The following is a 23586-nucleotide window of genomic DNA, read 5'->3' as shown; positions in this document are numbered from 1 at the left end:
ACTATTCGTTAATTTCAAGTATATAAGCCGTCATTTGTTGTGATAGCCTAGTGGTTAAGACTTCGGCTTCACTATTGAGAGACCGCGTTCGAATTCCAGCACGCACCTCAAACTTGTCTACGTTATGTGTTCTTTAAGCAATAAAAATATCAGTTATTTAACGGTGAGGAAGACATCGTGAGGAAACCTGCACGCCTGAGAATCCTAAATATTTTTTCAAAGGCGTGTGAAGTCCACTAATCCGCACCCTCCTCACTGTGAGACGAGACCCGTGCCCTTAAGTGGTAATGGCACTTTTGAAATATAAAGTTTTACGTGTTTACGTGAGGATGCTGGCGTAGAGGGTAGCGGGCTAATATATGTATGGTAGTTATATTAAAACCGTGCACCTAATCATCCACGTGGCATCCCACCACGTAACGAATCTCTTCTCCACTCCATTTTCCACCTTTCAATCTTCTTTGAAAACTCAGGTTGCCTTTAAACGATAACTTCTAGATATAAGGTCGCTTTGCACACAAGCACTTAGTACTATTTCTACTTTCTTTTGTGTTGTGCAATAAAGTTATTCTATTCTATTTTCTATTCTCTTGGCAGCAGGTCTTTGTCGGTAGGGTGTAAACTAGCCACTGCCAGACCAGAGAAAATTCAGAAATGATAAATTCAACTTTTCCCAGCCGGGGATCTAAATCGGGACCTCTCACCTGTAACACTACCAAAGAAGTAATAAATGTCTTTTAGCTCTTTTTGTATAATACAGGTCAACTACTGTGCCAGGTGTGAGATTGTATGCCGTTCTTTACGATCACGTGAAAGTTTACTACGATTAATATGGGATTAAAAGAGCGCCATCTAGTGACAGTACGTTTTAATCTAGAATGACATGCATTCACGCATATAAAACTTGTAACTTATTAGCATCCCACTGCTGGGCACTGGTCTATTCGTTATATAAGAGAGGTATTTGTGTACGCCTCGCACTATCACGTTCCTTTCCGGGGCAAGGATGTAGGAAGCTTAAATTCCCTTACTCCAAAACTCAACACATTCAATTTTATTTAAAAAACTTTTTGTTACGATTTTTCTATGTTATGTGTAATAAAACTGTATACATTTATGTTTCTTCTTTCTTGTATTGTTTCCATGTATGTGCAATAAAGTTTTCTAAATAAATAAAATTGTATTAATAATAAAATTCATTCATTCACTTAACAATTTCTGGCTTGACGGGAATTGCACCCAGGGCCTTATTATCCGTACAGCTGTACATGTTTACTATTTAGACTACCGAGGCAGTATATCATAACACACTTTCAAGTGAAAGAATTTAAGGAATTATGTTTTTATTAAGGCTTAAATAAAAATCGTAAGTATGTAAAAATAATCAGAATTTAATCATTCAACACTTGTGTCATAGAGCACTGAAGTCTTCTGAATGAAACCTCCTTTATTAGCAAAAAAAGTATGATAGCTTCTCACGTAATAACGCTCAGGGTTAAGTCCTAATTGAAGTCAATCGAAATTTTATTAAAAATTATACTAAAACGCAGTCCATTCACAGTTATTCCACCTCAGATATTGTGAAATAAAACTTGATTAGTCAAGTATTCCAATTTACTGTATTATACCTAGTGTTGCAATCAACTAATTTAATTAATTTTATTACGGGGCTTAGTCCGTTTTAGTTAAAAAACAATAAATTAAATTTCTTTTCTTATTGTTTTTAATAAACTGAATAAATTATACCAAGCTTACAGCTAGAGTTAAAATAAATGTAAACGGACTGTACCTTAATATTTATTGTCAATATCAGTTTACAGATACTCATAATACTCATACAAAACTAGAAGTTTAATTTCACTCCACTACTTCCCGCCAAATGATCCAGAACTAGCTCTTGAAATGCCCCCACCACTGCGTCCCGCATTAATACTGACACTCTTCGCAATGTTGATAGAAGGAGGCTGCCTTAGGTGACTGTTCCCGAAGCCGGGACGTCCAAAACTTCCGCCACCGAATCCGCCCTGCTGACCGAAACCACCTTGACCGAAACCACCTTGACCGAATCCTCTAGGCTGTTGAAATCCCCCATGCCCACCGAAACCGGGCCTGCCGAATCCTCCTGAGCCACCAAATCCTCCTGAGCCGCCGAATCCAGGTCTGCCAAATCCTCCAGAGCCAGCTGACGCAGACGCACCAGAGAATTGGGGTGAACGTTGCACTCTCAGTGCTGGAACGAAATTAAAAATGCGAGATTAATAAACGTGATAGACAACAATTCTGATGCTTAAATAAAGACGATGAAGACGCTCAAATAGTATTTATGGCAAGACCAACCAAACGCATATAGCCTACGGCCGAGGTCAAGACCAATTTTGCGTCTTTATAATCCTCATTCTCAACCCATGACAGGCCTACTACATGGCACGGTTCTCCTCTCAGAATGAAAAGGGTTCAGGCCTTAGTCGACCACGCTTGCCAAGCTGGTTTATTGGTAGACTTTACACCCGTTGAGAACACATAGGTATGCTGGTTTCCTCACCATGTTTTTCCTAAACCAGTAAAGCGAGTGATATTTTTTATTTTCCATCGATTAAAAACGCACATTACTCCGAAAAGCCTCTACCTTGCGGGACCTAATTCGGTTACCTAGGAAGAGAGGCAAGAGTCCTAACCTCCTAGTAGTACTTCCTCGGATCTAATAAGCTCTATTAAGGTTGCTTGGAAGCGTCCGGCTCCGCTTTCATCTCTCACAAAATAGAAAAAATTAATGTTAAAATGTAAAATATAGTATCAATATAGTATTGTATATATACTCAATATAGTACATATTAGTCTTTATAAACAAAAAGTGGATATAAACAGTCGACAAGAAATGGTCATAAATTAGTGACATCTGCATATCGTCTGCGAAAGGTGCAGAAATTATTTGTGGGATTGAGTATACGCTTTTATAATATGATTCCTAAGGTAATTTTGGACTTACCAATGCATAAGTTTAAAGAATGTGTTAAAACACATTTATTACAGCGAGGTTATTATACAATTGATGAGTTTCTTAATAACAAGGTTGCTTGGAACCATCCGGCTCCGCTTTCTTCTCTCACAAGATAGAAAAACGAATGTTAAAATGTAAAATGTAAATTTTTGATGTTGGAAAAGAGCAACTGCTGAGTTTCTTGCCGGCTTCTTCTCGGTAGAATCTGCCTTCCGAACCGGTGGTAGAGTCACTACACACGGACAGACTTGACGTTAAAAAAGTGTATTAGGCCTAATTAAAATAAATGAATTTTGAATTTTTGAACTACTAAACAACAATATATGCACATAAAATTGACCAACCTGCGTCACTGACTGCTACTAAAACTACTAGAGCGATGAATAAACTAATTTGAGCCATTGTTGATGTCTACCAATATTCACTAGAACACTGAAGCCAAGACTTAATCGTCTCATTTTATATCACTGCTGTACCATTTAGTTAGCGCTGTGATTATTAAAAAAGTAAACATTATTATGTGAACACACGTTCGTAAAATTTCCTGGTAAAATTATTGTAATTGATTATGTACCTTAAACGTGTTTTTTTAAAGTTTAATTTAAATACTTTGCTTATTTGATAATACCTAATCAAAGCGTTTTTTAGGTTTTAATACCTTTTAACAGCATTTGTGGGAATATATCACTTTAATAGCAAATATTGTGTAGTTAAGTATACGATGACTTCTTTATAATAATTTTTTAGCAAAGTCATTGCTAAGGTCAGTGACTCCTATCGATATCTTCATCATCATAAAGCCGCTTGCTGGGTCGTGGATGTGTGCGAAAACGTTCCCGTGGCCCAGCCACCAGGCGATTGGTTGGAACACCTTGCGGTTTAATTCGGTACGAGTCCGACATAACCACCGTGCCTTCCCGTGGCGCGGTAGTATCCATGAGGATTTCACCACAAAAAAAAAAGGTTTAAAACACTCAAATTTATAAATGATCACAATTAGCAATCCGCACCTAACCAGTGTGGTGGACTACGGCCTATATCCGAGTGAAGACCCTTGCCTTGAATACTGGGCCTGGATAATGATTTGGTAATGGCAATGATGATAAAAAAAATATAATTTATGGAATGTTTTGCCAAAGAGAATATAATCACTACGTTTTAGATGACGTTTAATTTATTAACCAAAAGCTATCTACATTACGGAGAGGGCACTGCCCTCCTGTGTCACTACGTAACAGTGAGCTCCCACAAAGTGACAATGCCTGGGTGTGTATTTAGACCGAAGGCCCACCTGGAAGAAGCACATACAAACATAAAGAGACCAGATGATCTACAGATACAGAGGATTATACTGGATGCTTGGACGAAACTCTAGATTGTCCTTAGACAACAAATTATTAATATATAAAACAGAACTAGAACTTTGCCTGACGAACCCTTAAAAATCTCTACAACTTGTTGTATGAAACGGTTAAAATCACCCGTTAACTAATCCAAATGACGGCCAATTGGCAGCGACCTGCTTTCTTAATCCAAAGCCGTGGGTTCGATTCCCACAACTGGAAAATGTGTGTATGATGAACATGTTCTGTTTTTCAGTGTCTGGGTGTTTATCTCTATTTTAGAAGTAATAATGTATATTATTCATAACAATATTCATCAGTCATTTTAGTACCCATAACCAGTGGCGTGCACAGGGTTTTCGACCAGGGTATGCATAAAGCATGTAGATGGCATAAAATGGAAAATTCCCCTCCAATACGAGTTATATAAAATAAATTGGGTATGCAGTGCTTTTGTGCATGTATGCAGTGCACCCCACTGCCCATCACATAAGCTTTATTGCTCCCTAAACTATAATCGCGTGGACAGGTTCTACCTAACATAGTTAAGAAATCCGTAAAGAGGTTGGATGTACCCATTTTAATTTTATTAAAAAAAGGATTTTGACAGTGCCAACAACTACAGGTGTCCAATGTCAAATTTCCTATTCACTTTGTGTTTCGCACAAGTGTCAAAAACATGTCAAAGATATAGGCCGACTATCGGGCATTGCATATATTCAGAGTAATTTGTCTTAGCGTAATAATATAATGACTGCAACGTTTGAGAAAAGGCCTGTCCGCAGTAAATTCTATCGACAGAGCAGTGTACTTATCTGGAAATCATATTTACAAAGACAGTAAGTAGTTTTAATAGCACTTGAAACGATAGTCCATTAACGTCCCACTTCACGGCTAGTAAAACCAGGTGGCAAAAATTTTATCGCCCGATTATATCCCCTGACAAGGCATACAATTTACGTGTCCGCCTGCTAAAGCAGCAACAGGGAGTCGGAAAACTTTACGCCCGTTTATAATAGTTACACAAAGAACCCTAATATTAGGAATGCAAAGCTCATAATCGCTCGTATACGTAGCGTAGGTACTTAACGTGTTTGCGTCGAACAGAAAGTACCTACGATGACCTTTGTTCTGCATTGAGGATTTAAGTCTTACAAGAGTCATCTGGTTTCCTAATTCCAAATAAACGAACCCTAGCACGTATAACAATAATAAAGTTTTTTTTATTAGGGCATAAAAAACCATATTTATACCCATTTTTATACAAATAAATCTATAACATACATTAAAACTTACGTCTAACTGAAATAGTTAATAAACTTATTACAAGATGTCATAGGTTCTTAGTTTATTTTCTGTTCCAGTCTCGATGAACAGACAGCCAATAGTCTGAAATTATTTGCAGTTATGACTCAAATATTATTTGCACTTGCTGTGGGCGTTCATTGTCGTCATTCAATGCGCTTATGAAAAGCAATGCTCAATAGGATCTATATCCCATTGTTGTATGAAAAGCAATGCTCAATGGGATATAGATCCCATTGAGCATTGCTTTTCATACAACAATCAGAACAATGCTGTCCACCCGTCATGGAATAGTTCCATGACGGGTGGACAGAATTGTTCCGTGAATTGTAGAGACACTCTGAGAATATTGAATGACCTTTACTTCAGTATTCGCAGAGTATCACTAAAGTACACTATATTAATATCATGTCTTTTATAATGTTTAATGTCATCTTTCATTCATGTGTCAAAATAAAAATAAGCCATTTAATCTCAAGTAACATATCAACGTAATGTATCATAGAATTATTTTGAATTAACTAAAAAAAAAATCTTAATAATAAACATGTATTTTTCTTTGTGAACAAATTAAAGAGTATAAATAAATAAAATAAATAAATGCATTAAAGTTAATTGGGTACATATCTGCGGGTAAAGGCCTCCTCCATCTTGCCCCGCTGCGCTCTATTGGTTGCGAGCCTTATCCAAGTAGGCCCTCATTTGTCTTATAGTTATCCATAAATTATGTAGTGAGTGGCCATGCCTCACTAACAAGATAGGACTGATTATTATGATGCTGTTGTTTGCAGACGAAGATGGCGTCTCCTTGTAGTAGAGACACTATTCGCCGCCATCTTGTTTCTCATGGCGGTATTCATAGCAAGGCCTGTGTTCCTGACGCCACTGCAGGCAGTCCCTCAGGCACCCCTCACGTCTGCTGATATACTGGAGTCTTTGGACACGCAATGCATACTGGGCTACGCGCCGAATCATCCCCCATACGAACATGTTATGAATATTGCTGCTCAGAATTTGGGACATAGTAAGTAAATTTTTACAGAATTATGAACTTACAGAAACCGTATACACGACTAATATTGAAGCATCAAGTAGTTTAGCCACCGTTTATCTCGAACAGGCAGGCTAGTCACTTCATTCATTTAGCTGCGGACAGTATTTATTTTGCATCTAATGTTCCAAACGTTTACCTTAAAATAGGAAAAACGGGTGTGAAGTGAAGCGTACGCGGGTTGTTTTCACAATTTTTGGCCACATTGCACTGCATGCCATAATAGCTTAATGAGGGTTCTGTATGTTCCTAATTCTGGGTAAAATACCTTTGTTTCTGAAGGTTTCCTCGCGATGTTTTCCTTCACCGTTGAAGCAAGTGATATTTTAATTACTTAAAACGCACATAATTTAGAGGTTTTGGTTGAGGTTGAATTTAGAGGAGAGGAGAAAAGTTAGAGGTTCGTGCTGGGAATCGAACTCGGGCCCCCGTAAGTGAAGCCGAAGTCCTGCCCACCAGGCTATTGATTATTTTAATAATGTCTATACTACTGTGTTACTTATTGCAACCAACAAGCACTAAACCGATATTCCAAACGATAATTTGAGACGAAAATCTCTTCTCTATAGACTCTAACTCTAGCTCTGCCTTTAACAGTGGTATATTATGTTTGTAGATTTCATGAGCGCCTTAACGGAGGACGATCTCAACATGATGCTGTACAATCAATCGCAAGGAACGCCCATTGGCCGTCCTGTTATCTGGGTTATATGGAGACCTACGGTAATGTCATCCAATGTATTTATATACATTTAAAGAATATAGAAATACGCCTGGAAGAAATCGCTATGTAGCGATAAGGCCACCAATTTGAAACCCCTTGGTCTATGTTTATATCTCTATAACTACCTTAATCTTTGGTGTGCAATAAAAGTGATGAGTATTCATTAATTCGTTCAATTATTTTTTTAAATTATTTATCTTTTTTTTTCTCTTATAATTTGTGCAATAAAAACTTTATACATACACATATACGTGTAACAGAATTACGAAATAATATTTTTTTATTATTTTTTTATACTCTTTATTTGTACACCACTCAGAAAAACGAAAAAAAAGAACAAACACATGAAGAATGAAGCAGGATACAAAAGGTGGCCTTATCGCTAAGTAGCGATCTCTGCCAGGCAACCTTAGGATTAGGAAACCTAACAAGAAAACGAAAAGGTGGGGTACACTATTTAGTACATACATACAAATATCTACATACTAATACATAAACCAGACTACACAATTACATCAATACTATTGTTCAATAATATTGAAGGATACATAAGTATATTTCATAAGGAATCACACTGTACAAATATTAAATCAAAAGATGATGACTTTAGGAGAGCAACATGTGGAAGTTCGCCATACGCAGCACCGAGCGCGCGAAGTACGTGACGAGGCCGGATATCAGCTACGATAACCCTCATCTGCGCAGCGGTGTGCTGTCAGTACAGCTGGCCGTCAGCCACGCGATACTGACGTACGTCAGCACGACTGACCCTGACTACAATGTGAGAATGACGCTTATTATATAAAATAAAATAGAAAATTACAGGCAAGGCAGGCTTAACACCTACGTCTAAGGTTTGGGCACAGGGCGGCACATTGCAGGACGTGTTCCTGGCATGGCACCTGCTTTTGTTATAAAAAAAGAATTGAAACATTAAGAAAACGGACGGCTTTGACAGGCTGTGTGGCTGTTGTCACTGTTTTTGTCTCCAATTGATTGACGCCATGTTGACGCCTTTAGTTGTGAAGCTGTATTACGAGTGTCCAAGGAATTAAAATTCAATTACGAAAAACACTTTAATATTAGTTCCAGAGACAGCTGTAAGTCAAATATGGCGCTTCAATTGAGGACAAAATGGCCCATGGTAATATAACTCAGTGATTCAAAGGTAAAGACTCCCCTTTCCGTACTTAGAAAATGATACAAAACTTACTAACGCCATCTACTGTGAGGAACGTGAACTTACACGACAACTATAAAGCCATTTAGAAAAACGATCCTTCAATTAAGTTATATTTTAAATCTATACCTATTAATAAGTCACTGTTTAAAATCATCTATATATTAAGGTTGCCTGGCAGACATCGCTTTTAAGCGATAAGGCCGCCTTTTGTATTCTAAACCAGTTTTTGTGTTTCTCTCTATTCGTCCTTTATTTTCCTAACTGTGTAGTGGTGTACTAATAAAGACTTTCAATAAATAAATAAATATATATAGCAGCATCTTCCCTAATTTTATTAAAGTTTGTTAATCTCATCTCAGATAATTAGAAGACTTCGGGTCGAAAGATAAAGTTACTCCTGACTTAATTCGTTTTAAACCTAAAATATAAACAAAAATATATTACTGCCGAAACCCGGGATTGAACCGGGGACCTTTAGATCTTCAGTCTAACGCTCTCCCAACTGAGCTATTTCGGCTGTGAGCAAAGCGTCGAAATTGTAAATCAAGTACCGATTGATACATCGCATAGGTAGAGATAAAACATACCTACTTACGAAAATAAATTAATTTTTATCGATGACATTATAATGTATACTAAGTTAATTTAATATAACAACAAACAGAAACAAATGTTATACAACTTGATGACAAATAATGAATGGCCTTTGAATCAATTACTTAGCTCTTAAAATAGGTAGTAATATTAACGTAGTACGTAGGTACATAAATGTGTCTAATAGTAAATGAATATAAACTATATTCATCAAAGTCGATGCCACGTTAATTTATTAAGATTGCGCCTAAAGGTCACACTATTAGTAATAATTTCATTTAACCTTGGCACATCAGTCGACAGAGAGATGAGCACATAAAAACAAATAATAAGATCGTTTCTATTTTCTTTTCTTTGCACTGTTTCCGAAAAAGGACCTTCATAGAAAAAAATCATTTCTAATCTTTAGTTACTATTCTTGCCTGGAAAAACCAATTTGACTGAAATTTGGAGTGGAGATATCTTATAAGATTTGATATAGGTTTGTTTTTGTTTTTCACAAAGCAGAAGACCAGCATGTTTTTTGCATAGTGGAGTAAAAATTTCCGGTTATTTTATTGCTTCCCAGTTAGAACTGGCGTCGATGCCGGTATCACCCCTCATGCAGCAGGGCCGCGTGCGCAGGGCCATATCAGAAATACTAATGTGCTTCACCAGCGCTCTACTGCCGCCCGTGTTGGAGACCCAGGCCCTTGTCGTTGCTGAAACCATTAGCATATTCAAGGTATCAATTTAATGCCTACACTAAAGTTTCAACCCAAACCTTTTCGGGTGAAATCAATTTTGTCCGCATCGTGTATTTTTACGTACTGGCGTGGAAATACGAAAATAAATAAATAATGTAGACACGTAAAATGGTGTGCGTTCTAATTAGCACGATACTATATGTACCGGTATAATAACAGAGATTTAAGCTTGTCGTAGAAACTAACAATGTTCGAATTTTGTATACATACTTGTAACGTAGTATGTGTATCAACACATACATATGTATGTATAAAACCACGTAAATATTATAATTTAGTGAGTATGCGAAGACGTGCTAAAAAAACTTTAAAATACTTTGGCCACGGCAATGTGTGCGCGACAAGTCGCATTGTTGAAAATTCGAAGTCTGCATGGCATTTTTCGGATTCTGTATCAAAATGGTAAGAAATGGAACCGTTATTGTGCGACTTTGTCCGTCCGTACGCTGATATGCCCGGGACAGCCGTTCATTTCACTAACAACCAGCGAACGAAAAAAGCTTTTTTCGTTCGCTGCTAACAACTAAAGACGTCGACAAAAAAAATTGAATAAGTATATAATATGGATAGATAATGTTAGGCCACGACAAACATAATTAAAAAAAACTTTTTTTCTATATGGTACATGCCCACATACCTATAAGAGTTTGTCCCTAAATCCAGCAGTGGGACATTAAACCAGGCTGATAATAGAAGCTTATAATTATTCTAATAGTTATAATAACTTCTCAAAAGCTTACATTAAATTTTAGTAGCAGTAAAGCTTTTAGTGGCTGAACTTGTCCGGGGAACTACTACCACCATGCTTAAGCCGACTAAGCGACAGCCGACTGGTGCAGTGGGCAGCGACCCTGCTTTATGAGTCCAAGGCCGTGGGTTCGATTCCCACAACTGGAAAATGTTTGTGTGATGAACATGAATTGTTTTTCAGAGTATCGGTGTTTATCTGTATATTATAAGTATTTATGTATATTATTCATAAAAATGTTCTTAGCACCCATGTCAAGCTACGCTTACTTTGGGGCTAGACGGCGATTAAAAAAATTGTTGCAATGCCGTGTTCCGATCCTAAGCGCGTAGTTGCCGATGTAATAACAATCATGAGTTTTAACATCTACACCTTCTTGATGGACTCTGGGCCACTGAAAATATATTAAAGCAGTATGAAGCCTACAAACACACGTTCGAATCAACATACGTAACATAAAAGGCGACTATAATCCTGCGAGAATAGCTTTGGGACCTCGTCGGTGAGTGCATCTGTGTGAGTGTGCCGTTTCGAACTTCAGTTCGTAGTTTCCATACTGCCTTACTTTACCTAATAATATATATACTTTAACTGGGTGGCACATTGCTTGACGTGTTTCTCGTATGCCTTGTGAAGTGTTGCTCTGTTTAATGCTCTATATTTATAGTTTCCCACTTACTACAATTATTACCATATGTTTTGGTCTGTCAATTAATACTACTTAAAAAAAATCCCCAGCGTTCCCTGCGCATTCGCGACGTGGACTACCCGTCGATGTACGTGGGCTGGCTGGTGTACGCGTACCTGACCGCGGCGCCGGTGTGTGTCCTTGGCAGCATCACTCTCATCCTCATCTTCCGCTGGATCCACCTGCTCTTCACCATGACTCTGATCTTCGTCTACGTCTCCGTTATGATCATGATCGCGATGATTATGGCGATGTACCATACTGAAAGTAAGTACTATTTTACAAGACAGTATCGCTCTAATCCAAGTCTGTGGCACAATAGTCTGTGGTGATGTGTTTGTCTGTGGTCATTGTTATTCCAAGAAGGTATACCGACAAATACGTGCCGCCAATCAATTCAGTGTTCCGGAACGATCGGGCAACTATAAACAGCCCTGTGTTAATTAAACTGGGACGTAGGCGTTAAGCCTTACGTGTATATAATTCTACATGAAATGACGCCCTTTAGACAGGGACACAATAATGCTGCTTGCCCCCAGCTGAGGTTGCAGTCAAGGTCAAAGCCCTCATCTTTGTGCAAGTCTTTTAAACTATAGACCATATACTGGTCATCATCTTCATCTCGAGGTCTTTTTAAGGGAGTTTCAAATACCACGGTTTTTTGCCGCTTGGGTCCAGCGGCTCCTTGGGACTCGTTTGATGATATCTGTCAATCTCATCAGGGGTCTACCAACGCAGTAACGGTTCTTCTAAGGATCTCCTCATTTTTTATTGGATCATTTAGAGATACTCTTAGCATAGCTCTCTCCATCGCCTGTTGAGTGACTTTGAGCTTTGATAGACCACATACCCTATAATATTATATTTCCAGCTTGGATCGCATGTCTTTGGACTACATTGTTCACGTTATTACAAACGTTCCTCGCGGAGTTGATCGTCCACCACAAGATAGATCTGAAGCATGAAGTGTTCACTTTCATCTTGCACCTCTTTATACCGCCGCTAGGTCTCATGCATGGACTGAATGAGTTTGCTTTGCTGCAAACCGGCCGTAAGTAGCTGCCTTTATAATCTGACCCATGTATTTATAAACATTAGTATAAAGTCCCACAGTTTCATCATCGTCATCATGTCAAGCAATGGACGTCGACTGCTGGACTAAGGTATTTTGTAGGGAGTTCTTAACACCGCCACCTGAGTCCACCGGCTTCCTGAAACTCGCTTGATATCATCCATGCAACTCATCGCGGGTCTACCTATACTAGCTGAGCATCGGTTCTCCGAGTCGCGTGCCGACGGCGCCGTGATTTCCAGTTAAATTTTGTGTCTTATTGAGCGATGTCGCTAACTCTAGTACTACATATCGTATTTAATCACGCAGATATTCACTCGGAGCTTTCTAAATATTCCTAAATACCATAACTACGAATCAAATATATTTTAATATAAATAATTTAATAAAATTACGGCTATGTTTAAGTGGAAGAACGTTGGGAATCAATTGCTGTGACGTACACGATAACATCTTGGCTGTTCATCATAGCCCTATACTTCGGCTTGCTGATGATTTTACAAAGAACTGTCAAACAGAACGCTATAGGGGGTCAGGTGTCCTGGAAATCCATCATATTCAAGAAAGCCGTGGTTAGTAATCTTAAATTTTATAATTGTATTTATTCGTTACTAAATAAACATACTTTTGAAGGGTGCATAAGAATATTTCATAAAATATCGCCTATCTGATTTCTTTCAGTAAAAACTGTAGCAGTTGTTTACTCAAAAACTATTAGCGTTTCGGTTTTTCCCAGATAGTCATAAATAGTTTTTAGTTTTCATTTACACTTCGTATATACCTGGAAAAGTGCACCCCTCGGACAAAGATGTGTCGATTTAGCATTCCGATACATTGCCGCGTAGAAAGCGATTTAGGGCAGGGGTCTAATCACCTGCCATAATCCAGTATCGAGATAGTCCGGCTACCATCTTATACCCCATGATAATTTACCACCAAGGGAGATTGCAGCCAAGGGTTAACTTGTTGTGGAATATAAAAAAAGCTCACGATCCGCAGGTTATTAGAATAAGGACGCAAGTAGATCTCATACATGTCGAAACGTGATTTCCTCATCTTAGAGGAGCGTATGTTGGGCTATGTACTCGTATGTGGGGCTATTGACGAAATATGTTTGTAATTATTTGCCCTTTATCAATTCCGAACGCCCTCTTATCTCTTTCTCTGTTTGCCAAGCTAAACTTCAAAATGTCAATAAACGTGAATAAATAAATGATATTATGATCGATCGATGATGATATATTCTAGGATGTCAACAAATTGCATCATATAGAAACGCCCTCAGGGAAAGAGCGCGAAAAGTTACAAGAAGTTGATGAGCTAGTGGCCAAGGCTATAAGCCTTCGAAATGTCACAAAGGTATGCTTAGGCTTTAGTGCTTATACCAGGTACTTATACGAAGACTTAGGAGGAAATTAGCGATGAAGCCCGTGCTTTGATGAGTATGTTTAGCTGTCGGTCCTGCGCCTGATTTATTTCCGGTCGTGTGGGATCTGCCGTCCCATCGGACTATGAGAGTGAGGGAATAGAGATTGCACCTTTGTTTGCGCACACATAAACTCTCCCACGTAGTTGGAAAATAAAGCTGTAAATGAAGCATTACGCTTGGAGAGGTTATATCAGAATCACGTTTAATAATTCATTTATCCTAACTTCTGCTTGCGCCACTCGTCGTAGTCTGCCATCCCGGGCCACTGTCCTTTGGGCCCTAGGGTGAATACACCCAAGTCTAATAGCTAGCCTTGGCTATAAATTTTAACTGTGTTCCGTCACGGCAATCGGCATGACGCTACCTTATGCAGTCATGGCCCCCTATGCAGTGTCATATCTACATATATTATTATAATCTTTATTATGTATTGTGTTATAATTTAAAATTATATTTTACTAACGAAACTCCTTTCTATGTTTTATTTTTACCCAAAATTTACTTTAATAATGTGCAGTATGTTAAACATATTGGGCTAAATATAACTGCCATACTCCCTAACAGGTAAATCCACTAAAATTTTAGACCACCAGTGGTGGTCTAATCAAGGGTTAACTTGTAGTGTAATAAAAAACAAATCCTCTAACTATACATAATCATGACTTTGTTATTACTGCAGCACTTTTTCCTTCCTCGATTATACGGGGTGTTCGCCCAGAAACCTTGTGTAATAAATTACTTACTTACAGAGTATAATGGGTGGTCCAGTACTGAGCAACGTCACCCTGGATATTTACCGCGGTGAATTCACAATGCTCTACTCTGAACCTATTCAACAGAACACCATTCTTGCTATTGAGGATTTACTAACAGGTATTATTTTATTACTCGGTGACAACCGAATAGTTGGGGGGCTGAGTTTTATCCCTGGCACGTACCTCATAACTTTTTGGGAGTCCTGTCGTGTGCAATTTAATATCTCCTGCTATAACGCTGCAGGAAAAAATCGTGGAGTGCTGTTTGGTAAACTTATCGCGCCTTTGAGAATAGGCATGTAGGTTTCCTCACGATTTTTACCCCTAAATACCTATTTCCTACTTCCTAATCTGTGGAATGAATTGCCGAGAGATATAAGACAGTTACAAACAGTAAACATATTTAAAAATCGACTAAAATAATTTTATTTGTCTAATATGATATAGTGTAAGTATGTATGTTCTTTTGTATGTATATATATATATATAAACATTATATATTGATATGCATTTAATTTAATTGTATGTATAATTAGTTTCAAAAGTGTTATTTATTTTATCCTGTTATTAACCTGTTGCACTATCCCGTTTTCCTTAACTTAATTCTCTATCATAAAGGGTTGTCTGGAGGTGATCGCTTAAAGGTATAGAACCGCCTTTGCGCATTTTATAACTATATATATTTTTATTGTTTTTGTTATTTCTTGTTTTTACTTTTAATTTGTGCAATAAAGACTTTATCTATTCTTTAAACGTGCCACTGCTGGGCACAGGCCCCGTTTCTCTTGAGAGCATAGACCCACCACGCTGCTCCAATGCGGGCTGGTGGGCTATACAATAGCCACTTGCATTCAGCGGTTTCCAGCCACTCGTTCGATGAATGTTAAGGTTATCCTTACCAGCGCCTTCGAACCCCAGCGTGCATCAAATTCAAAATTCATTTAATTAATTAAGTTTTCAAGCACTTTTGAAATGTCAAGTCAGTCTGTGTATAGTGAAACTACCACTGGTTTTGGGAGGCAGTTTTCGATTTCTTTTTTTCTCAATTCTCAATCTTTAAAATTTTCCTATTTTGTGGGAGATGAGAGCGGAGGGACCTGATTCCAAGCCGTTTGGTCGTTATAAAATTCAATAAATAATTTGTAATTATAACCGACTTACAAAAAAGGAGAAGGTTCTTAATTCGGTTGTATTTGTTTTGTATCGTTATTTTTGTTAAGTCTTCGAACGAGCTCTGTCACAAAAAGTTTTATACTACTACCTAAAGTTCTAGGCGTTTATCTTTAATTTTAGTGCATGTATACATAGCTAGATATATTCCATGGAAAAAAATGAGTAATAGACAGAAGTACTATGATCCTAGGGCTAACATATCCAGATAAAGGGACAGTCACAGTTCTGGGGGAGGAGCTGAAACCAGGGCTAAGTCCGATGTCCATGACCACCATGATGGGATACTGCCATAGGAACGGATGCCTTGTCGACGATCTGACTGTGCAGGAACATTTGACTTTGTTCTGTCGGGTTCGTTTGTTGTATTCTAACTCTTTTTTTAAACTAAAGAAGCAAATTATTCATTCACCGTAATTTTTTCTAGCTTTAATTCTGCATACCTTCACATTGTTTAAGCCAGTTATTAATATATAAATAAATATAAATAAATAATAAATATACTACGACAATACACACAGCGCCATCTAGCCCCAAAGTAAGCGTGCTATGGGTTAGTACCCAAATTAAAACATTGTTATGAATATAATACACATAAATACTTATAATATACAGATAAATACACAGAAACTGAAAAACATTCATGTTCTTCACACAAACATTTTTCTAGTTGTGGGAATCGAACTTTCTGCATTCAAGGCGGTGGGCCTTGGATGCAGAAAGCAGAGTCGCTGCCCACTGCGCCAACCGGCTGAAATATACTACGAAAATAAACACATCGCCATCTAGCCCCGAAGTAAGCGTATTGTGTGTTATGGGTACTAAGAGGACTGGTGAATATTTTTATAAATAATACACATAAATACTTATAATATACAGAAAAAACACCCAGACACTGAATCTTTTAAACATCATTTTCCAGTTGTGGGAATCGAACCCACAGCCTTAAACTTAGGTAGCTGCTGCTTAAAAAAAGATGTTATCAATTCAACCCGTATGAATGTAATGTAATTATCAGAAAATTCTTTACCAGAAAAAACACACAATACCTGCCACTTTGTGGCCCGACCCAGGATGCGAACCTAGGATCTTGTGATCCGTTTTGAAACGTGAATTCAGTCTGTTTGTAGTGACTCTACCTCCGGTTCTGAAGACAGATTAAGATTACTGTTGTTTGCTTTATCTTACTTATGTTTTATTACACTGTCGTGTACCTCGCTCATTATGAATTGCTTATGCTAAACGACCAAGACACCGGAAGGTATCTTTGCATCGTTCGAGTCCATGTAGGACTGAAGTTTATCGAAAATGCACCCGTATTTATATCGAAATACCCACCTCAATGTCATGAACATTGGTTGTTAATCAAATATAATTTTACTTGTTTCTTGGAAACTATTTCATAATTAAATGATAATTATAAGCGTATTTGTAAAAATTCTAATCAATTTAATAAAAAATCTGGCCAATATGTATGCATAGTTATCAAAAGTTTAATTATTTACCCAATTTATAAAGTTACTGTAACACTTATCTGTGATAAAAAAGTAGCCTATTTTAAGTTAAGTAGCTCTCTCTAACTAACTCTATGTTAAAAAAACCAAGTTGAACGGTTGCTTAATTAGGGCGTTAAGGAAGTACAAACAAACAATTACATTTTCGCATTTATAACATTAGTAAGGATGACTACAAAGTTGCACGTAGATTTAACGATACGTTAGATTTAACGACTGATTAAAGAAAAAAATTTTTAATAAATACCGTTGTTAAGTAAATTCAGGTTTTTATAAATACAGCTATAATCAATGCTTTTCAGATCTGCCTATGGAACGAATCTACGGAGACGATTGCTGAGTACGTGGAAATTCGCTCAAAGCGACTTTTGTCGGAGTGTGACCTTGAGGGCCACCGGCACGAGTACGTGAGGAACTTGGGTGCTTATTACCGAGCACAGCTGAGCTGGGCGTTGGCGCTACTTCTTGAGCCGAGGGTAGCTATGTAATCTTTATTTTTTTTATTTCACTACAAGTTGCCGTAGTCAAAGGAGCTCCTTCAAGACCGTTGAAGGAGTGACTCTTGAAAAAGTTTGAGTGGCATTTTTCACCGCGATACACTTTTGTCTACATGTCTCCGTCTTACCACTGTATTATATGTGGATTTCTTTTTATCTTCGTCACAAAGAGAACGTTCGGAAATTATACATTCCGAAATTGCTTCTGCCGGGGATCGAACAATAACACCTGGTCTTTCCACTTTAAACCAGCAAAAAAAACATTTAAACAACCACTGCCAATTCTGCAAACACCTTAGTATATTCATACGCTTTTCGTGACAGAGCTCTTCCGCAAGTCGAGCAATTATTAACACAACGTTTATGTTGTCGCTTAGCAGCATTGTTGTAAATATTCCGTCTGGAGGGAATGGTTGCCAGTGTTATTACAAGCTCATGAGGCTTAACACCTACTCCTGTAGATGACGTTGCAGGAAGCGTTCCTTGCACGCTCTGCAGGGCTACGAGCAGGACTATATCCCCCTGACAGAGGATACAATCATGGAATAAGAGAAGTTTATCCCCGTTTATTATTACTCATATATTATTTGGATATTATTTTCACTTGTGCGCCAGTGCTCTGAAAATTTATAAAGCTGTGGGAGAAGACAAATTTGTAGCATATGCGAGCTGTATAGCCGATGCTCTTCCAGTTACCATCAGGTGGGCCATTTGCTTTGTCCATCAATTGTCACCATAAAATAACGCTCATTCGAGAATCGAAATGAATAATGGCAGAATAACATGGATAACTTTTAAAAGCGAATAAGTTCTTTTAACAAACAAATAGTAACCATTTAAATTGATTTCAGGTTGTCATTATACCATCATTCACTAGTGATGCTATTTACACTGCAGTCATCAGGGACAAAATTATGGTAAGGTGCCTTAAGCCAAGACCCCTTAACAGACTTGCTATATAATACACTAGCGATCCGTCGCGACTTCGTCCGTGTATGTCAAACTTAAAAGATAGACATACGCTGTCGCGGATTTTTTTAGAACTTTTAATGGGGCACAACTTAGTTGTACATAATTTTATCGAAACTTTAACCGTTTATGCAGCGCACGCACCGGAAGCTCTCGAAAGGAAAAAACAATCCCGATTTTGAAACATTCTTCATGGTGCTATGCTCCTATTGGTCTTCGCGAAATGATATATAGCCTACACTTTATTTGTACACTACAAATAGAAAAAAAAACAATGGACACAACAAAAATAAACTTAAAAATTAGGATACAAAGGGCGGCCTTATCGCTTATTAGCGAACTCTTCCAGGCAACCTTAGGATTAAAAAAACCAAGGGAAACCGACTGGTGGTGTGTATTATTATTATATACATACTTACGAACAATAACACACTAATACTTATCAAGATTACACACATGAAATACTAATAATAATAAATATAAAAAATAATAAACTAATATATACTATAACATACGATACATATTTAAATATGAGTAAGAGGTATTCAACTGTTGTTAACTGTCCTCGGTAAATGGGCTATCCATCCCTGAAAGAATTTTTCTAATCGGAACAGTAGTTGCTGAGATCATCGCGTTCAAGTAAAGATACAAACAAACTCTTTATATTTTAGTATAAGATAATATTTATATATTGCATTTGCTATATATTATACTAGCTGACCCGCGCAACTTCGTCTGCACCAAATCGGTTATTACAGGTTCTAATATCTTACAAAACTCAGCCTAAAACCTTAAAGATATTTGCAGCTACCGGGTCCAAACTTTGCGTTCTATAAGGACCCACACAGGACACAAATACATAAATTCGTATGAGTATAAATCTAAGAAATACTACCTAGAACCCGATTGCAGCGCCACTTACTATTTATATACACGTCCAACTGTAAATCCAAATTATTCAGGAACCCATTCAAATACATGCCTCGTAAGTTCTTCTTCTTCGTCCAGTTCATCTTCTGAAATACACTTAGAGTTTGATTGCTGTAGGTACCAACGACTGGATCTAATTAAGACAACGTGGCTTATTTTATTTTGCCTTTGTATGTATGTGTTATGTGTGTTTCACTTTTGTAACACGATAGCATATATAAAATAAATACGATTAAAAATAACAAAAGAAAGTGACATAAGGTAGAGTTTGTATTTCCTGTAGAGGCAATTTCAGAAAGTCTTAATTATGTATCGCTATGAAAAAATAAAGTAAAAAGGATGCTAATTACAATAATTTAAAACAATTACATACATTTTCAGCAATACAAACGCTACATAACCATCGTAAACCTATGTTTTACTAGTATCTCACTTGAATACGCCGATCGTGTTTTTATATTCGACCATGAAGTTCTGGTTTTCGGCGGTACTCCAGCTTATATGTTCTTTAACTACGGTAAGTACTTTTAAATCATGCTTCATTTATCTTTGCGGAAGTGGTGAAATAGTCAAAAAACATATATATTGTACATATATATATTATATATGTTTTTTGTTATTTATATTTCTTGTTTTCTCTTTGAATTTTTTGCAATAAATACTTCATCAATCTAACTATCTATTTCACCGTATGGCAAGTGCCGATGCGGTGTAAACTGTCGACAATCAAAGGTATGCAGTATAGATATCTAGTTCGCTGTAGCTCGCTAAGCTATATGCTTATCTCGCGCTATCTCGTTATGATGATGATGCTAGTGATGAATTCCTTTCAGGTCGCGAATACCGCGTCCGTGTAACATTTCGTAGCGGTGGTAGGGAAACTGAAGAGAATGTTTCAAGTTTACTTAGTAGAACTTCTGAAGCCGGCGCTACAGTTAGGGCCCATTTAGGGTCATTACTAATATTACGTCTACCCGCAAGTCCGACGGCCAACGTCGCAAGTCTGGTCAAGGACCTTACGGATAACGCGGGCAAATATGGAATTATTTCTATGAATATCAGCGTACCAGATTCTGAGGAAGTTTGTAACAGGTAATTATAGATTATAGATGCACGATATTGTTAGATGCACGTTGATTCATAGTTACTCAAAATACAAAAATTAATCAAAGCAGTAATGACTTTAAACGAAGAATGTTTTAACTCACAACTTTAAACTAGTAAGTTAACGGAAGTGTAGTAAACATAAATACCAAATAAAAAACGGTTGATTTGCGGGAAAAATTGGAAGCAATTAAACATAAGAATGGGAAGTTCCTAAACGAAAAAATAACTCTATCAACTTCAACTTAATTAAACATATTCAGAGTTACTAAGAAAGGAGCTGATATTGATATAGATAAAGTGGGGCTGATACAGTAAAAAAGGTATAAAAGGCGACACTTTTGGCGAATTTTTATTTTAAATTCATCATTCATTCGTCTCCTGAAAATGCTCCGGTGTCGGATCGAAAAGTGTGTGCGAGAGTACATTGCCGAAGATCTATTGGGACTATAAAGATTGAAGAAATTACACAACCCAGACTCTTCTGCTTTTTGCAAAGTATAGCTTCAATTTCCTAGTAAATCTTGTAATTTCGCAAATTAACGCCTGTTTTATCTAATTCTTAATAAGTTTTTTTTTTTTAATAGGTCTCTAACAGACATTTTTAAGGCATCCCTTCTTCCATACCTCCATACAATTTTACTTGATAATGCTCTTTTGTACACAGAGCTATTTACGAGTCAAGGGCATCCATACATGGCAGTGTCGAAGAGCGTGAGATAACAAAGAATGCCTTGAACAATATTGCTGGTAAGATACCCAATGAACTTGATTATTTTAATGAACATTTGTATCGGTGGTGACAGATTTGTATACGTGATCAAATCAGAAATGAGGAAATCAGTAGAAGAACTAGAGTTACCAATATAGCTCAACGACCCGGGAAGCTGAAGTGTCAATAAGCGGGGCATATAGATCCGGGGCACGCAGCGTTACTCGGGACCCAACGAGGTGGATAGACGGCATCAACCGAGTCGCTGGCAGCCGCTGCAAACAAGCGGCCCAGTATCGTGGATTTTGGAACTCCCAACAAAAGTCTCCAGCAGTGGAACCGAAGCACGGAGGTGTACCTAACCTAGCTCGAAACTCAAAGTAATAATTTAGGGCAGTAACTAAAATAGGTTTAGGTGTTTAAAATTTTCAATTATTATTATTCCCTAAAGTGAGCAGCCGTATTCTTGGTCGACATTGGATATAGGTATAAGCAATGATAGCTCAGTGGCTAAGGCTCTTGTGTTCTTTCTGTGTGACATAGTTCGATCCCCCTCTTAAAACTGTTATTTTTCGGATTTATATGCGTTTTTAATTGAATTAATTAAATACGACTTGCTTTAACGGTGAAGGAAAACATCACGAGGAAACTGGCATGCCTGAGAGTTCTCTATATTGTAATCAAATGCGTGTGAAGTCTACCAATTCGCACTAGGCCAGCGAAGTGATCTAAACACTCTCTCACTCTCACTCTGATTGGAGACTCGTGCCCTGTAATGAACTGGTTATGAGTCGATTTTTATATTGTGTTGTCAGAAAGCGGTCATAATATTTCCAATTCTCATTTGTAATAATTCACGATGCAAAAGCAAGGAATGAAAGTTTCTCGCCTTTGGCCGTATATCTGGCTGTCTGTCTGTGGCATCGTAACTTTTGATGCAGAGATTTCGATGTTGATTTGTATGTTTCTAAATTATAATAAAGCTGTGGTTACCCAGAGGGTAGGACTTCGACTTCACTTTCGGAGGAGCGAGTTCGAATTTTGGCACGCATCCGATCTTTTCAAAGTTATGCGCGTTTTAAGCAATTAAAATATCACTTGCTTCAACGGTGAAGGAAAACATCGTGAAGAAACCTGCATACCTGAGAGTTCTCCATAATGTTCTCAAAGGTGTGTGATTTCGATGTTGCAATTCTTGACCTACCAATGCATACATTTAAAAAATGTGTAAAAACGCATCTAGTACAGCGAGGTTACTATACATTTGATGAATTCTTCAATGACAAGGTAGAATGGAAGCAGCCAGCCTCGCTCTCATCTCCCGCAAGATAGCAAAATGATTGTAAATGTTGATGTTGGAAAAGAGCAACTACTGAGTTTCTTGCCGGCTCTTCTCGGTAGAATCTGCTTTCCGAACCCGTGGTAGAGTCACACAAACATACATACTTGACGTTTCAAAAGTGCTTATAAAGTAGGCCTACTTGAAATAAATGAATTTGAATTTGAATTTGTGGAGTACACCAAACCGCACTGGGCCAGCGTGGTGGACTACGGCCTTAATCCCTTCTTATTGTGGTTCACCCGCGCCCTGTAGTGGCCCGCTAATGGGTTAATATGAAAATGATGATGATGAATAATGCCGAAAGTGTCTTATTGCTTTTAAATTGGAACTTTGTGAGTATTGAATGGAAAATCTATAAAAAACACACTCCAACGTAAAGTACCTAACTTTATGTTGAAAAAGAGTATACGCAGGATTTAAATATCTTCATTGATCCTCTAAAAAGTTATACAATTATTAAATTTGCAGAACCCGTACCGTGGCAAAGACGGAAAGACCATTTCGGAAACATGGACGACTTGGTGTACATGGGATGGAAGTTCATCGCGTTTTACTATAACTACAGATTCTACTTTATTATAACGGTTAGTGCCTGTTTGTTTGTTTATTTGCTATCCACTCGCACGCAGCTTCACCTGCCTTTGAGAACATGTGGAACTCTCAGGCATACAGGTTACCTCGCGATGTTTTTCTTCACCGTTAAAACAAGCGA

At 37.6% G+C, this 23586-nt stretch overlaps 2 protein-coding genes and 1 non-coding gene across 3 annotated transcripts in view; 1 reads left to right on the top strand and 2 right to left on the bottom strand.

The window, feature by feature from the left end:
* Nucleotides 1–1779: 1779 nt before the first annotated feature.
* LOC120633413 (keratin, type II cytoskeletal 2 epidermal-like) lies at nucleotides 1780–3415 on the bottom strand. Its single transcript, XM_039903623.1, has 2 exons — nucleotides 3343–3415; nucleotides 1780–2230 (listed from the first exon to the last, which is right to left on the bottom strand). Exons 1-2 carry the CDS (start codon nucleotides 3398–3400, stop codon nucleotides 1866–1868), a joined length of 423 nt encoding a protein of 140 aa, XP_039759557.1. The 5' UTR covers nucleotides 3401–3415; the 3' UTR covers nucleotides 1780–1865.
* A 5633-nt stretch (nucleotides 3416–9048) lies between these two features.
* Nucleotides 9049–9121, bottom strand: Trnaf-gaa. Its single transcript has one exon. It is a non-coding gene; the product is annotated as a tRNA-Phe (tRNA).
* Nucleotides 9122–9781: 660 nt separating this feature from the next.
* The window catches only part of LOC120630088, a 31252-nt gene continuing 17447 nt past the window's right edge, over nucleotides 9782–23586 (top strand). Inside the window, exons 1-13 of the mRNA XM_039899235.1 lie at nucleotides 9782–9922; nucleotides 11431–11647; nucleotides 12252–12431; nucleotides 12867–13024; nucleotides 13701–13811; nucleotides 14631–14754; nucleotides 16000–16160; nucleotides 17623–17796; nucleotides 18669–18734; nucleotides 20098–20233; nucleotides 20550–20808; nucleotides 21488–21570; nucleotides 23343–23458. Coding sequence (XP_039755169.1) covers nucleotides 9782–9922; nucleotides 11431–11647; nucleotides 12252–12431; nucleotides 12867–13024; nucleotides 13701–13811; nucleotides 14631–14754; nucleotides 16000–16160; nucleotides 17623–17796; nucleotides 18669–18734; nucleotides 20098–20233; nucleotides 20550–20808; nucleotides 21488–21570; nucleotides 23343–23458 — 1926 coding nt within the window. The remainder of the gene's footprint in view (nucleotides 9923–11430; nucleotides 11648–12251; nucleotides 12432–12866; nucleotides 13025–13700; nucleotides 13812–14630; nucleotides 14755–15999; nucleotides 16161–17622; nucleotides 17797–18668; nucleotides 18735–20097; nucleotides 20234–20549; nucleotides 20809–21487; nucleotides 21571–23342; nucleotides 23459–23586) is intronic.

The sequence above is a fragment of the Pararge aegeria genome, chromosome 2 (assembly GCF_905163445.1).
Source record: "Pararge aegeria chromosome 2, ilParAegt1.1, whole genome shotgun sequence".
Classification (NCBI taxonomy): Eukaryota; Metazoa; Arthropoda; class Insecta; order Lepidoptera; family Nymphalidae; genus Pararge; species Pararge aegeria.
Note: the sequence above shows the minus strand (reverse complement) of the source record. Positions and strands in the feature narration are given on the sequence as shown.